The 13315-nt window shown below is 42.8% G+C and overlaps 1 protein-coding gene across 1 annotated transcript in view; it reads left to right on the top strand.

The window, feature by feature from the left end:
• The first annotated feature begins 1795 nt into the window (after positions 1 to 1795).
• The window catches only part of LOC132405911 (tetraspanin-16-like), a 36918-nt gene continuing 25398 nt past the window's right edge, over positions 1796 to 13315 (top strand). The window contains exon 1 of the mRNA XM_059990890.1: positions 1796 to 1900. Within this exon, the coding sequence (XP_059846873.1) occupies positions 1796 to 1900 (105 nt within the window). The remainder of the gene's footprint in view (positions 1901 to 13315) is intronic.

Raw genomic sequence — 13315 nt, 5'->3', positions numbered from 1 at the left:
GTAGACAGAGGGTAAAAACAAAGAGAAAAAGCTTCGGTTACGGATTTATCCGGCGTAGTGTGGACGTAGCCTAGTCAAAGACAATGTTCCAGAGTTTGTAGCGAGATGACTGAAAAATCTTTCCTGAATTTAATGGAATAAGACTTACTACATCTGCACCATACCACCCAGCTACAAATGGTTTGAGGGAAAGGTTTGCCCTGTGTAAAGAACAAATAACAGGCCATTCGGCCCACAATGTTGAGCCAATCCTTAAACCCTGCCTCCCATATAACCCTCCACCTTAAATTCCTCCATATACCTGTCTAGTAGTCTTTTAAATTTCACTAAAACCGGACTGCAAGAAATGTCAGAACTAACATAAGTAACGTAATCCTTACGTATGTGAAGGAAGTAAAAAATAAAAGTCAATTCAATTCTCTGAACCAGAAGCTCACCGATTTCCTTCTTGTATATCATACACTCCGTAACCAACAACTGCCTGGCCGTTACATTCACACTCGAATTATGCGAGACAAACAGCCGAGACAAGCTGAGGGCTCCTGGAACAAGGAGGTTCGATACTTCACTCTTGGGACAAGCAGGTCTGATGAGGGACTAGAGGGCTGATCAAGACTGGGTATTTGCATAGATCAAGCACAGAACCGGCCACTCTCCCACACCAGCTGTGGAGCGCGAAGGCAATTGTTTCCAGAACAGTCAGGTCGCTTCCTGCAGCCCCAGAGCCAACTCCGACAACCCCGGAGACCTCAGGACCGCAGTTCTCACCGGCCAAACGGTGATCCCTTTGTCAGGAAAGACGTTATCCCACAAGATAAAGAAAGCCTCCACGGCGATTAAATCTTTAAATCTGAATGGGACAATTAAAAATTTACTATGCTGTGGATGTGTGTATTCTTGTTGTATTATATAGAATACCGTGTTTAAGTTGAGATGCATTCTGTATTGATTGGAGTTTATAGCTGAGCAGGGAGGTGCGTTGTGTATTTAGTACTTCGGTAGTATTTGAGTAATATTGTAAATATATTTGATAAAGCATTCTTGTTTGTTTAAATTAGTCATTACGGGTTAGATGTAATAATAAATAAATTGCATACGTCATGACGCTAACACGTGATACGTGCTCACCTGGTTTAAAGTAAACGCGAATTTAAATACGTTATTCCAGACTCTTGTTTTTATTTTGATTAGTTTAATGTCTTGATGTTACAAACCATAACGCTACCGTGGCGGCCCCGCGGTAAGAGTCAAATGTTCCGAGGGGAAGGCAGGGGACTGGGGTTAAGAGGGATAATGAGTCCGTCATGATCGAATGGCAGAGCAGACACGATGGGCCGAATGGTCTAATTCTGCTCCTGTCTTTTCTGGTCTTACGATCTAGGAGATACCGAGCCTGCAAGTACAGGCAGAATGAGGCACAGGGAGAATGTACAATCCCTTCCTGGGTTTTCCCTGCCTTTTGCAACATCCTTGGTCCCATCATAGACCGAGAGCACTGTAGACCAGGACCTCTTTGCTTCTTCTCAGTCAACTTTGACCCCTTCCTCATGATCGTTGTTCTTAACTTCCAGCTCTTTTTCAGGGCCAAGTCCTTCTCCCCTCTATTGCCCGATGCTGGAGAATATATCTCAATCGATTATTGGAGACTCCTGTCTCCCCAGCTTCCTCACGGCCTGAAGGGTCCAACTTCACTGCCATTGGCACTCAACACCAGAACCTCCCTCTCTGACCCGACCGGCGGGCAGCTGCCTCCTCCAGAAGTCCAAGTGGGAACCCCTGCTTGCATATCGCCACCATGAAAGCGAGAGACATGGAGAGCTTTTCAGCAGACTACACCCTCTTCAGCAGGGAGACGCATTATTGCAACGCGGACTACCGGAGTCTACGAGTGGAGCTTGACGTGAAAGGTCTGGGAGGTGTTGGAGCTGTCCATTGAGTGGAGGGTGGAGGGTAGGGGAAAGGGGGAGCTGGGGTGTGTGGGTGACGGAGCGTGAGCCAGAGAGGACAGTGAGATGTTCCCATCAGGCGGCAGTGTGCTGATCTTGGCACATTCATCGTCATCGTTAGGTCACAACTGGAATTTCCAGTTGGCGGACGATTTCCCTCCACGCCGTTCTGTTCCGACACTTGTCCAGCTTGGTCCAATCCTTGATGTTATCTAGCTAGTTGTTCTTTGCCTCCCTCTTCCTTTCTTTCCCTCCGCCTTTCCATCTAACAAGTCCGACAACTCTCCGCATAACGTGTCCACAAGAAGCAACGTTTAACTTCATAATCTTCTCCATGCACATTGGTTTCCATAAATCAGATAATTGAGTATCAGAGCAAAATGTTATGGTGATGTCGTCTAGAACATTGGTGAAGCCAAATCAGGAGTTCTGATCACCAACCTACAGGAAGGGTATCAATAAGATTGAAAGGCTACAAAGAAAATTTACAAGGATGTTGCCAGGACTGAGTTCAAAGGAAAGGTTGAATTGGTTAGGACTTTATTCCCTGGAGCAAAAGAGACTGAGGAGAAATTTGATAGAGGTATATAAAATAGTGAGGAGTGTAGATAGGGTAAATGCAAGCAGGCCTTTTGCTCTGAGGTTGAGTATAAATATACTCAAAAGTATAAGCTGAGTATAAGGTCGTAGGTTAAGGGTGAAAGGTAAACTGCTGGAAAACTTATTCACTCAGAGGGTTGCGAGAGTGTGGAACAAGCTGCCACTGGAAGTGGTGGTTATGTGTTGACTTGCAACTTTTGAGTTTGGATGCGTACATGGATGGGAGGGTTCTGGAGGACTATAGTCCAGGTGCAAGTTGATGGGACTAGGCTGAATAACTTCAGCACAGACTGGACGGGCTGAGGTACATTTATTCTGTGCTGTAGTGCTTTATGACTTGCACTGACATTGCAGCTTCAGGGTCAGCCTGTAGAGGCTGCTGGGTCCTTAAGCCATTGGAGCAGAACCAGGCCTTTCAGCCCATCGTGACTGCTCCACGATTCTATCATGGCAGATTTATTTTTTCTTTCTTTTCAAATCTTTTTATTATTATTATTATTCAAAATACAAGAGTGCATCAAAGTAAGTAACACTACAATGTCTCAAAAGAGAAAAAAAACAATACTAAAGGTTGAAAAATATGGTGACACAAAAAAAAGGAGAAAAGGAAAAAAACCGTACTAAAGCAAGAAAAAAGTGAGGAAGAAAAAAAGACCTCATGAGGTGTTCGACCCCGGAGCCAAGCGTCATACAAAAAGCTTCTAAAGATAAACATCCAACATGAGGAAAGCTGCAGATGCTGGAAATTCAAACAACAACACACACAAAATGCTGGTGGAACACAGCAGGCCAGGCAGCATCTATAAGGAGAAGCACTGTCCACGTTTCGGGCCGAGACCCTTCGTCAGGACTAACTGAAAGGAAAGATAGTAAGAGATTTGAAAGTAGTGGGGGGAGGGAAAAATGCGAAATGATAAGAGAAGACCGGAGGGGGTGGAGTGAAGCCGAGTGCCGGAAAGGTGATTGGCAAAAGTGATACAGAACTGGAGAAGGGAAAGGAACATGGGACAGGAGGCCTAGGGAGAAAGAAAGGGGGTGGAGCACCAGAGGGAGATGGAGAACAGGCAGAGATAAACATCAAACTGCCAGCAAAAAAAATTATACCAAAATTTACAATTAGATCATGGAGGAAATCTATCAATTAACTCAAATGGTAGGGATTTATTTTTTTCTTTGACCCCATTCTCCTGCATTCTCCCCAAACCCTTTGATGTCCTTAGTAAGCAAGAATCTATATGCTCAATAACTTAACAGCTGTTTGAATTCTTAATTTATCTGGTCAAATATGGTGGGGATTGCAACTGAGGAATTCGGGGCACTGGACCCTGGAAAACCGCTTTAAGATGAGACTCCTCCTCCTGCAGAGATAAAAATACACAAACTCAAAATACAACCAGGTACGTTAGAGAGTTTTGCTATTTAAAACAATGCTTAATATTCCTTTTAAGGGATAATACAAGGGAATGCTAGAGCTTAGGGTTTTGGCAGCTTAATTTGAGTTGCCTATGATGGAACAGAGAAAAGTGAGATTGAAGTATATCTACCATAATAGCACCATTCTGTTTAGTGGAGTGAAGAAGGTATGCCTATCGTTGGTGCCATGGTAGCACAGCAGTTAACATGATGCTGTAACGGTTCAGAGTATTAGACTGTGGTTAAATAGGTGGGTTGCTGGGCAGTGCAGATTGTCGCGCCAGCAGGGCCTGATCCAAGCTGTATCTCTAAATAAAATAATTAAGACCCACAATTCAGCCTACCAGTCTCTTTCATCCAGCCACCAGAGGGTGGGCGAAGACGCAACCAGGACTGTAGATGGTGGAAAACAGGAGCAACGTGCAAAGGCACTGGAAGAACTTAGCCGATCAGGCAGCATCTGTGGAGAGCCAACAATTGGTGGAAAAACATCTCCTACCTCATCTGCCTATAAACCCCCCCCCCCCCACCTTTGATCCACCTATCAGCAGCTTGCTTTCATTTCATCCCTTCCCTGCCTATTTTTATACTGGCCATCACTCTTTCTTTCCTATGCAAATGAAAGGTCTCGACCCGAAACATCAACTATCCATTTCCCTCCATAGATGCTCCATCAAGTTCCTCTGGCACTTCTGTGTGTTGCTTGAGAGGGAATTGAAGAATAGAATCCCAATTCTTAGTCACCAACAGAACTATTACAGCAGAACACTGCACTGGAAGGTTGATGAGGAAAGGAGTGATGGGATTTAGTAGGGAATGGGAAGCAGGGTTTTGGATGAGCTCATGTTTACAAAGGACATTGGAATAAATTCTCAACAGAGAAGTCAACTGCTCCAAACCCTTTGATAAGATTCCAGCTCTTTGTCTGAGCCACGGGACATATGTCAGTGAATTGGTGGGAGGTAGGCTGATGCTCTCAATTTCTTCTCTGATAGTTTTTAAGCAAGATTTGACATTTTTTTGAGGCAAGTGCAAAGGAAAACATTAACTTGAAGCAGGCTTTTGAATGCCTGATCAGCATTATCTGCATGAAGCTGACTGAAAGCCTTGATCTTGATCCCAAGATGCTCTGCACGATGTGGCAATAACAGCTTGAAACCAGCATACAAAGTCCAAGAGCATTTTGCAAAGTAAAACGCAACATCTCACACCTGCTCTATGAGTGCTTGTCTTAACAACCATTCCTTGTACTGCTTGCTGTGCTAATGAGTGAGATCAGAGTTGCATAACCTTCCTGTCTCATCCTCAAACTCCATTCACATTTAGAAATCTAATGATTGCAACCTTGAAAATGCACAAAGGACTGAGAATTCAGAAGATTTACATCTCCCTGAGTGAAAGGAAGTACTAATTTCTACCATAACTCTGGCCTATTATTCCCTTATGATGCAATTCTAATCCATAAGACCACAAGATATAAGAGCAGAATGAGGCCATTTGGCCCATCGTGCCTGCTCTGCCATTTCATCACAACTGATCCATTTTTCTCTGAACCCCATTCTCCTGCCTTCCCCCCCCGTATCCCTTCATCCCCTGACCAATCAAGAATCTATCCATCTTGGCCTTAAATATACATAAAGACTTGGCCTCCATAGCTGCCTGTGGCAAAGAATTCCACAGATTCAACAGGAGATTCCTCTTCATCTCCATTCTAAAAAGACACCCTTTATTCTGAGGCTGTGTCCCCGGTCTCAGACACTCCCACCGTAGGAAACATCCTTTCCACATCCACTCCATCAAGACCTTTCGCCATTCAATACATTTCAATTAGGTCACCCCATTCTTCTGAATTCTACTGAATAGAGACCAAGAGCCATTAAACACTCTTTATATGACAACCCACTCAATCCTGGAATCATTTCTGTGAACCTCCTTTGAACTCTCTCCAGTTTCAGCACATCCTTTCTAAGATTAGGGGCCCAAAATTGCTCACAGTACTCCAAGGGAGGCCTCACCAGTATTTTATAAAGTCTCAACATTACATCATTGCTTTTATATTCTAATCCTCTTGAAATGAATGCTAATATAGCATTTGCCTCCCTCACCAGACTCATCATGCAAATTAACCTTTAGGGAATCCTGCACAAGTACTCCCACATATGTTTACACCTCAGATTTTTAAATTTTCTCTCCATTTAACAAATAGCCAACCCCATCTTTTCTTCTACCAAAGGCCATGACCATACACTTCCCAACACTGTATTCCATCTGCCGCTTCTTTGCCCATTCTCCTAATCCATCTAAGGCCTTCTGTAGCTTCCCTATTTCCTCAAAACTATCTGCCCCTTCACCTATCTCCATATTGTCTGCAAATTTTGCAACAGAGCCATCAATTCCATCATTCAAATTATTGATATATAAAGTAGAAAGAATCAGTCCCATCACAGATCCCTGTGGAACACCACTAGTCACCGACAGCCATTCCCTTGCTTTGCCTCCTGCCAATCAGCCATGTGAGAATCTTTCCTGTCATCTTTCTGGTGGCAGCAGTGGAGGCAGAAACAATAGGGTCTTTTAAGAGACTCCTGGATGGATACATGGATCTTAGAAAAATAGAGGGCTATGGGTAAGCCTAGGTTGTCCTGAGGTAAGGACATGTTTGGCACAGTTTTGTGGGCCGAAGGGCCTGTATTGTGCTGTAGATTTTCTATGTTTCTATGAAATACCATGGGGTCAAAGCACCCTCGTGTGCAGCACCTTGCCAAAGGCCTTCTGAAAATCCAAATACACAACCAATTCTCCTTTGGCTAGTATTTCTTAAAAGAATTCCAATAAATTTGTCAGGCAAGATTTTCCCTTGAGGAAGCTATACTGACTATGGCCTATTTTATCAGGCGCCTCCAAACACACAGAGACCTCATCCTTAATAATCGACTCCCAACCACTGAGGTCAGACTAACTGGTCTATCATTTCCTTTCTTCTGCTCCTCTCCCTTCTTGGAGTGACATTTTCAATTTTCCAATCTTCTGGAACCATTCCAGTGTCTAGTGATTCTTGAAAGATCATTGTTTAGGCCTTCACAATCTCTTCAGCCATCCCTTTCAGAACCCTGCAGTGCACATTATCTGGTCCAGTTGACTTGTCTACCTTCAGACCTTTCAGTTTCCCAAGAAACTTCTCTCTAGTTATGGTAACTTCACACACTTTGTGACCCCTGACACCTGGAATGTCCATCTTACTGCTAGTGACTTCCATAATGAAGACTGATGCAAAATACTTAGTCAGTTTGTCTGCCTTTTTGGTTGTCCCTATTACTAGCTCTCCAGCATTGTTTTCTAGCAGTCCAATATCCACGCTTATCTCTCTTATACACCTTATGTATCTGAAAAAAGCTTTGATATCCTCATCAATATTATTAGTTAGCTTACTTTCATATTCCATCTTTACCTTCTTAATGTCCTTTTTAATTGCCTTCTGTTGGTTTTCCTAACTTCCCACTAATTTTTGCTCTATTATATGCCCTCTCTTCCCTTATTAGTCGTAATTGCGTCGCCTTGCCTTTGGCATACTTCTTCCTCCTTGGAATGTATACATCCTGTGCCTTCCGGATTGCTTCCAGAAATTCCAGCCATTGCTGCTCTGCTGCCATCCCTGCCAGTGTTCTTTTCCAATCAAGTCTGGCCAATGCCCTCTCGTGCCTCTGTAATTTCCTTTACTCCACTGAAACGATGATACATCTGACTTTTGCTTCTCCTCAAATTTTATGGTGAAATCATACTATGATCAAAATTGCTGTTAAGAATTCTTTTACCTTAAGCTCCCTGACCAATTCCAGTTCAATGCACGACACCCAATCCAGAAGAGCTGATCCCCCAGTGGGTTCAACCATGAGCTGCTCTGAAAAGCAATCTCGGAGGCATTCTAGAAATTATCCCTTTTGGATCAGCACCAACTTGATCTTCCCAACCTACCTGCGTATTGAAATCCCCCATGACTCTTGTATCATTTCCCTTTTAGCATGCATTTTCTATCTCCCAATGTAACTTGTAGACCGCATCCATACTACTGTTTGGGAGTCCGTATATAACTCCCATCGTGGTCCTTTTACTGTTGCAGTTCCTTGGGTCTATTCACAACAATTCAACACCTTCCCACCCTATGTTATCTCCTTCTAATGATTTAATTTCATTTTTTATCATCCGAGTCATGCCACGCCCTCTGCCTTCCTGCCTGTCTTTTCGATACAATGTGTATCCTTGGACATTAAGCTTCCAGTTATAATCTTCTTTGAGCCATGATTCATTGATGCCCATAACAGAACACTTGTCTTTCTTAACTGTGCAACAAGTTTATCCACCTTATTTCATAAACTGCGTCCATTCAAATATAGCACCTTCAGTTCTGTATTCACCTTTTTTGATTTTGTCTACCTATTACATTGAAACTCATCCTGTTGGCTGCAATTTTGCCCTGTCTTCAGCCTCTTATTACTAGGATTCTCCATACACACTGCTTCTGTCTGTAACCCGACTACCTCATCCTCAGCACTATCAGTCCAGTTCCCGCCCCCCCCCCAGCAAATGAGCTTAAACCCACCCGAGCAACTCGAGCCAACCGGCCCGCAAGGATATTGGACCCTCTTGGGTTCAAGAAACTTTCTTTTCTGAGCTGCAGCTCAGTGCATCTGGTGCAGATGTGCTTCTCCCTCACACAGTACTGTAAGTCGTATCGATTCTTCCAGCGTCAGCTCCTAACTCTGCCTATTAGAGAGTCTGAATCCTACAGATTCAAATTATTGCCCTTTCACATTTGAGTGTGGTTGCAAACAACTTCCATATACAAATCTGTTCTGCAGAAAGACCAGATGCCTAATTTATAAGGGCAGAGAGATAATTCACTGCTAAACTGACAAACATATTAAATCACTGTGACTAAGTGGCTAGTGTCTGGTTCCAGGCATTTAGCTTCATCCAAATGTAATTATGTTCTGGTCTCAAAATTGCTGAGTGTTATCCACCACTGGATAACACTATCTACCACTGGACAGGCTATCTGCCACTGGGTAGGCTATCTACCACTGGACAGGCTATCTGTCTATCTGGAGTGCTATCTGCCACTGGGTAGGGTTACCTATCACGGACAGCATTATTTGCCACTGGACAAGGCAATTTACCATGGGCAGGGCTATCTGCCACAAGACAGGCTATCTAACACTGGACAAGGACACAGACCACTGGACAGGGTTACCTACCATGGACAGGATTTTCTGCCACTAGATATGGATACTTGCCACTGGAAAGAGTTAATTATCATTGGTCAAGATCAATGTTCCCTCTAATTTTTAGTAGTGTGTGCAAAAATCTCATGTTGTGCAATTTTTTTTCCTGTGACAGAAGTATGTACGCACTGAACGCACACACGGCACAGTTTATGTAGGTTTACAAAGTATTTGACATAAAACTGCACAGAATAACAACAAAATAACATACATATTTAAGTCACTCAGTTATTTTTTCTCTCTCCTGTCTTTGGCATTTACCCATTCTTTGTAAACTCTGTCTAGACTAACAATAAGTATAATTATTAATTACTACATTGTTTTGTGCGCACATTAATTTCCTTTGTGCGCTGGTTGAAAAACGTGTGCACGCGCAGTTTAGAGGGAACATAGGTCAAGGTGACCTAATTTGAGGAGGGTTTTTTTTTACCATTATGGACCAGCTTATTTTCTGATCATCAATGTCCATTTTTTGTCCCTGCGGGAGTTACCTTCAGAAAGTTAACTCTCTCCCTTTATTTTATATTTAACAGCCTTTAGCTCTCCCCTCAGCTGAGGTTCAACTGCTCAGGCTGTCGGGGAACTTAAACAATTCCTGTTCATTGGCCATCGGTTAATTGGGGCAGCCCCTTATTTGGGACAAAGAATTAAAAACTAATCGAGAAAATAGCCGGGATACCCTGTGTTTATTTGGGAAACTGCCGCTGAATTGGGACAGAAGGCTTGCCGAACAGTTGCGTCAGTTCCATGCAGGCGGTGCCATCAGGAAGGAGGTACAGATATATTATCTATTTAATATACTCTTTCTAATATTATCCTATATTGCATTGTACTGCTACTACTAAGTTACAAATTTCACGACACATGCTGGTGATAATAAACCTGATTCTGATCTGAAGGCGATGAAGATGACACATCTGAACTTGAACAAGTGACTACACAGGATGCCCGTAATTTATTATTGCATTATGACACTACTTCATGCAGGAAGGCAATGAAGGCAGTCCATTATCTGCACTAGGTGTCTCCACTGATTTTGTTCATTTACAATGGATGAATTCCTCTGTACTCCAGTCAATTAGTATAATAGATGGCTAGTTTGAGACGTACAAGATCTCGGGGGATCTGGAAAGAGCGGAAGTCCAGGGGACACTTCCTTTTGTAGGAAAATCTAGACCTAGAAATCGTTGTTTAAAACAATAGCTCACCTAGTTAAAACAGATGAAGTGATTTCCCAGGATCAGTGGTGTTTGGAATTCTCTTCGCCCAGGGGCAGGAATCAAAGAGTCTTTCAATAAGTTGTTTAAGGCAGAGAGAGTAGATTGTGGACCAGACTGCAGAGGTTATGTGGTGATTTTATTGAATGGCAGAACACTTTGAGAGGCCGAGGAGCCTACGTCTGCGCCTGATTCTTATTTCAGTACTGCCCTCCCTCTTTGTCCTCTCTCCTGCATTTTCACCCTCTTCTCATTCAATTATCATTTTCCTCCCCTGTCCTCTATCTCTCTTCCTCCTCTTCTCCCCATTCCTTCGTCATCCTCTTTCAAATTCCTCATGATCCTCTTCCTCCACCTCCTTCCGCCCCTTCGCCCATTTCCCCCCGCCTCCCACCACTCCCGCTTCCCTTTTCCCCGACTATTGCTGCACGTTTTCTATGTTTCAACGCTCACTGCCGGGTCGGTCCGACAGCGTGTTGGGGGGTGGGACTAGAGCCGAGAGGCGGGGCCGGGTCTGGCTCGGTGGGCGGGGCCGGCGTTCGAGCTCGCCCCGTTTGAAACGGCGTGGGGGTTCTGTTCCAGTAACTGCAACCAGGGTTCAGCACCACCACGTTAATCCCTCCTTCGGACAAACTTACAGCACCATTAGCGCTCAGTTCTCTCTGCTCCGGATTACCCTGTTCCTTTACCCATTCGCCACCAATGCAGTTGTATCTGATGCAGGACTACAAATTCAGCTCTTAAACCTATTTACTTGTAAAAAAGAAATCCACATCTTTAATATTTTCCTCCAATTCGTCACAATGGAAGATAAGGTAACTTTGGAAATAGGTTAATTGTACTAATTTAGAAATGACCCTTTTTATAGATTTAAAACAAGAAACTTTAGTACTAGATCGTAAAATTATGGGAAATGTATACCTTAACGCCTCAATTTAAACAGATTTAAATTTAAATTTAAATATTTTTTTTCCAAGTTTTCCACTTGGAGTGGGTACTATTAAAAAGTATAGATTACTAAGTGCTTATTTTAAAATCGGTTACCCAGTTTAAAATCTAACACAATTTACTTACTTAGTCCTTCCTAGTGATAACAGCTCCTTCCAGCCCCATCCCATTTACAGAAGTCTGACTGAAGTTTGTATTCTGATGGGTCCAACTCAATATAAAAGTTGGCTGCAACTATTTTGTCAGACATAAACTCACACCTGAAAGTAGGGAAGTTGGAACAGTAACAAGTACAAATGCCAAACCTTACAAATTATTAGGCTCTAGCCCTCTATTCTACTAAGCTCCGTGTACCATGTGCACCCATCACAGATCTTTATATTAAATAGCATAGGACTAATAAGATATACATCATAGTTCAGCCCCACCATTCCATCCTCACACTTACATTTCCTGTTTGAGCCTCTACAACTTTCCCGATCAAAAGTAGAACTTCATTTACTAGTTAGTTGTCCATTTGCAAATTGTAATACAGGCAATCATGAGAGATCAGGGAATTGGCAACGAATCAGCTGATGGCCAATGAAGAAAAGGTCTATAAAAAGGAAAGGTATAATAATGAAAAGTCAGCATGGAGGAGGGTGAGAGGTGACCTGATAGAGGTGTACAAGATGATGAGAGGCATTGAACGTGTGGATAGTCAGAGGCTTTTTCCCAGGGCTGAAATGGTTGCCACAAGAGGACACAGGTTTAAGGTGCTGGGGAGTAGGTACAGAGGAGATGTCAGGGGTGAGTTTCTTACTCAGAGAGAGGTGAGTGCTTGGAATGAGCTGCCGGCAACGGTGGTGGAGGCGGATACGATAGGGTCTTTTAAGAGGCTTTTAGATAGGTACGTGGAGCTTAGTAAAATAGAGGGCTATAGGTAAGCCTAGTAATTTCTAAGGCAGTAACGTGTTTGGCACAACTTTGTGGGCCAAAGGGCCTGTATTGTGCTGTAGGTTTTCTATGTTTCTAATTTCAGAAGAGAAAATTGTTAATATTCAAGAGGACTCCTCGGTATTCGCAATCTTCCCCAATTTTCACTTCAATTTAAATTCCCACTTCCTTTCATGGGATTCACGCTCATGTTTCCAAATCAATGCTTGCATATCCAGTTACTGAACCATTACACTGTGTATCCCAATCCATCTGTCTCGTCATTCAATATAACATCCACCTGTTCAATCTCAATTTAATATTCCTTTCCTTGTCATTATCTGTGGTCTATTGTCTCATCTGTCTTTTAATGGCTGTATTCCCATTTCAAAGATTGTTTTGATTGGCACTCTCATGGATACAAGCATGATCTCTACCGACAACGTATTTGTAAATTGATTTATTAGATTCAGCAATTGAAGGACGGTAGTGTACTGTTACAGTCCTTTTCGTTCAATTCCAATGACATCTGTAAGGAGTCTGTATGTTCTCCCAGTGACTGTGTGGGTTTCTGCATGCTCCAGTTTCCTTCCACAGTCCAAGACATCCCAGTTAGTAGGTTAATTGGTCATTGTAAGTCACCCCATGATTAGGCTGTTAATAGATGGGTTGCTGGGCAAGGTAGCTTGTTGTGCCAAAAGGACTTGTTCTGCATGGTACCTCTAAAGTAAGCAATGTTTCAAAGTGTGCTCTGTCCATTAGTAAAATATATTTTACTAATTTTGTTTTCATTTTTTTAACTAGACCTTGAAAACTGAAAATGCAGAGTCACATGCCATCAATACTTTCATTTGTATAAAAATATTTATGATTGTGGTCAATACGATTATTTCTGTAAGTAGTTCAGGATAACTATGCTAGCGTATTGTTAATTAGTTTTACATAAGATGATGCCTGTTGAGAGACAAGCTCTATTGTGTCATTTCATCCTGTGCCT

This window comes from Hypanus sabinus, chromosome 16 (genome assembly GCF_030144855.1).
Source record: "Hypanus sabinus isolate sHypSab1 chromosome 16, sHypSab1.hap1, whole genome shotgun sequence".
Classification (NCBI taxonomy): Eukaryota; Metazoa; Chordata; class Chondrichthyes; order Myliobatiformes; family Dasyatidae; genus Hypanus; species Hypanus sabinus.
Note: the sequence above shows the minus strand (reverse complement) of the source record. Positions and strands in the feature narration are given on the sequence as shown.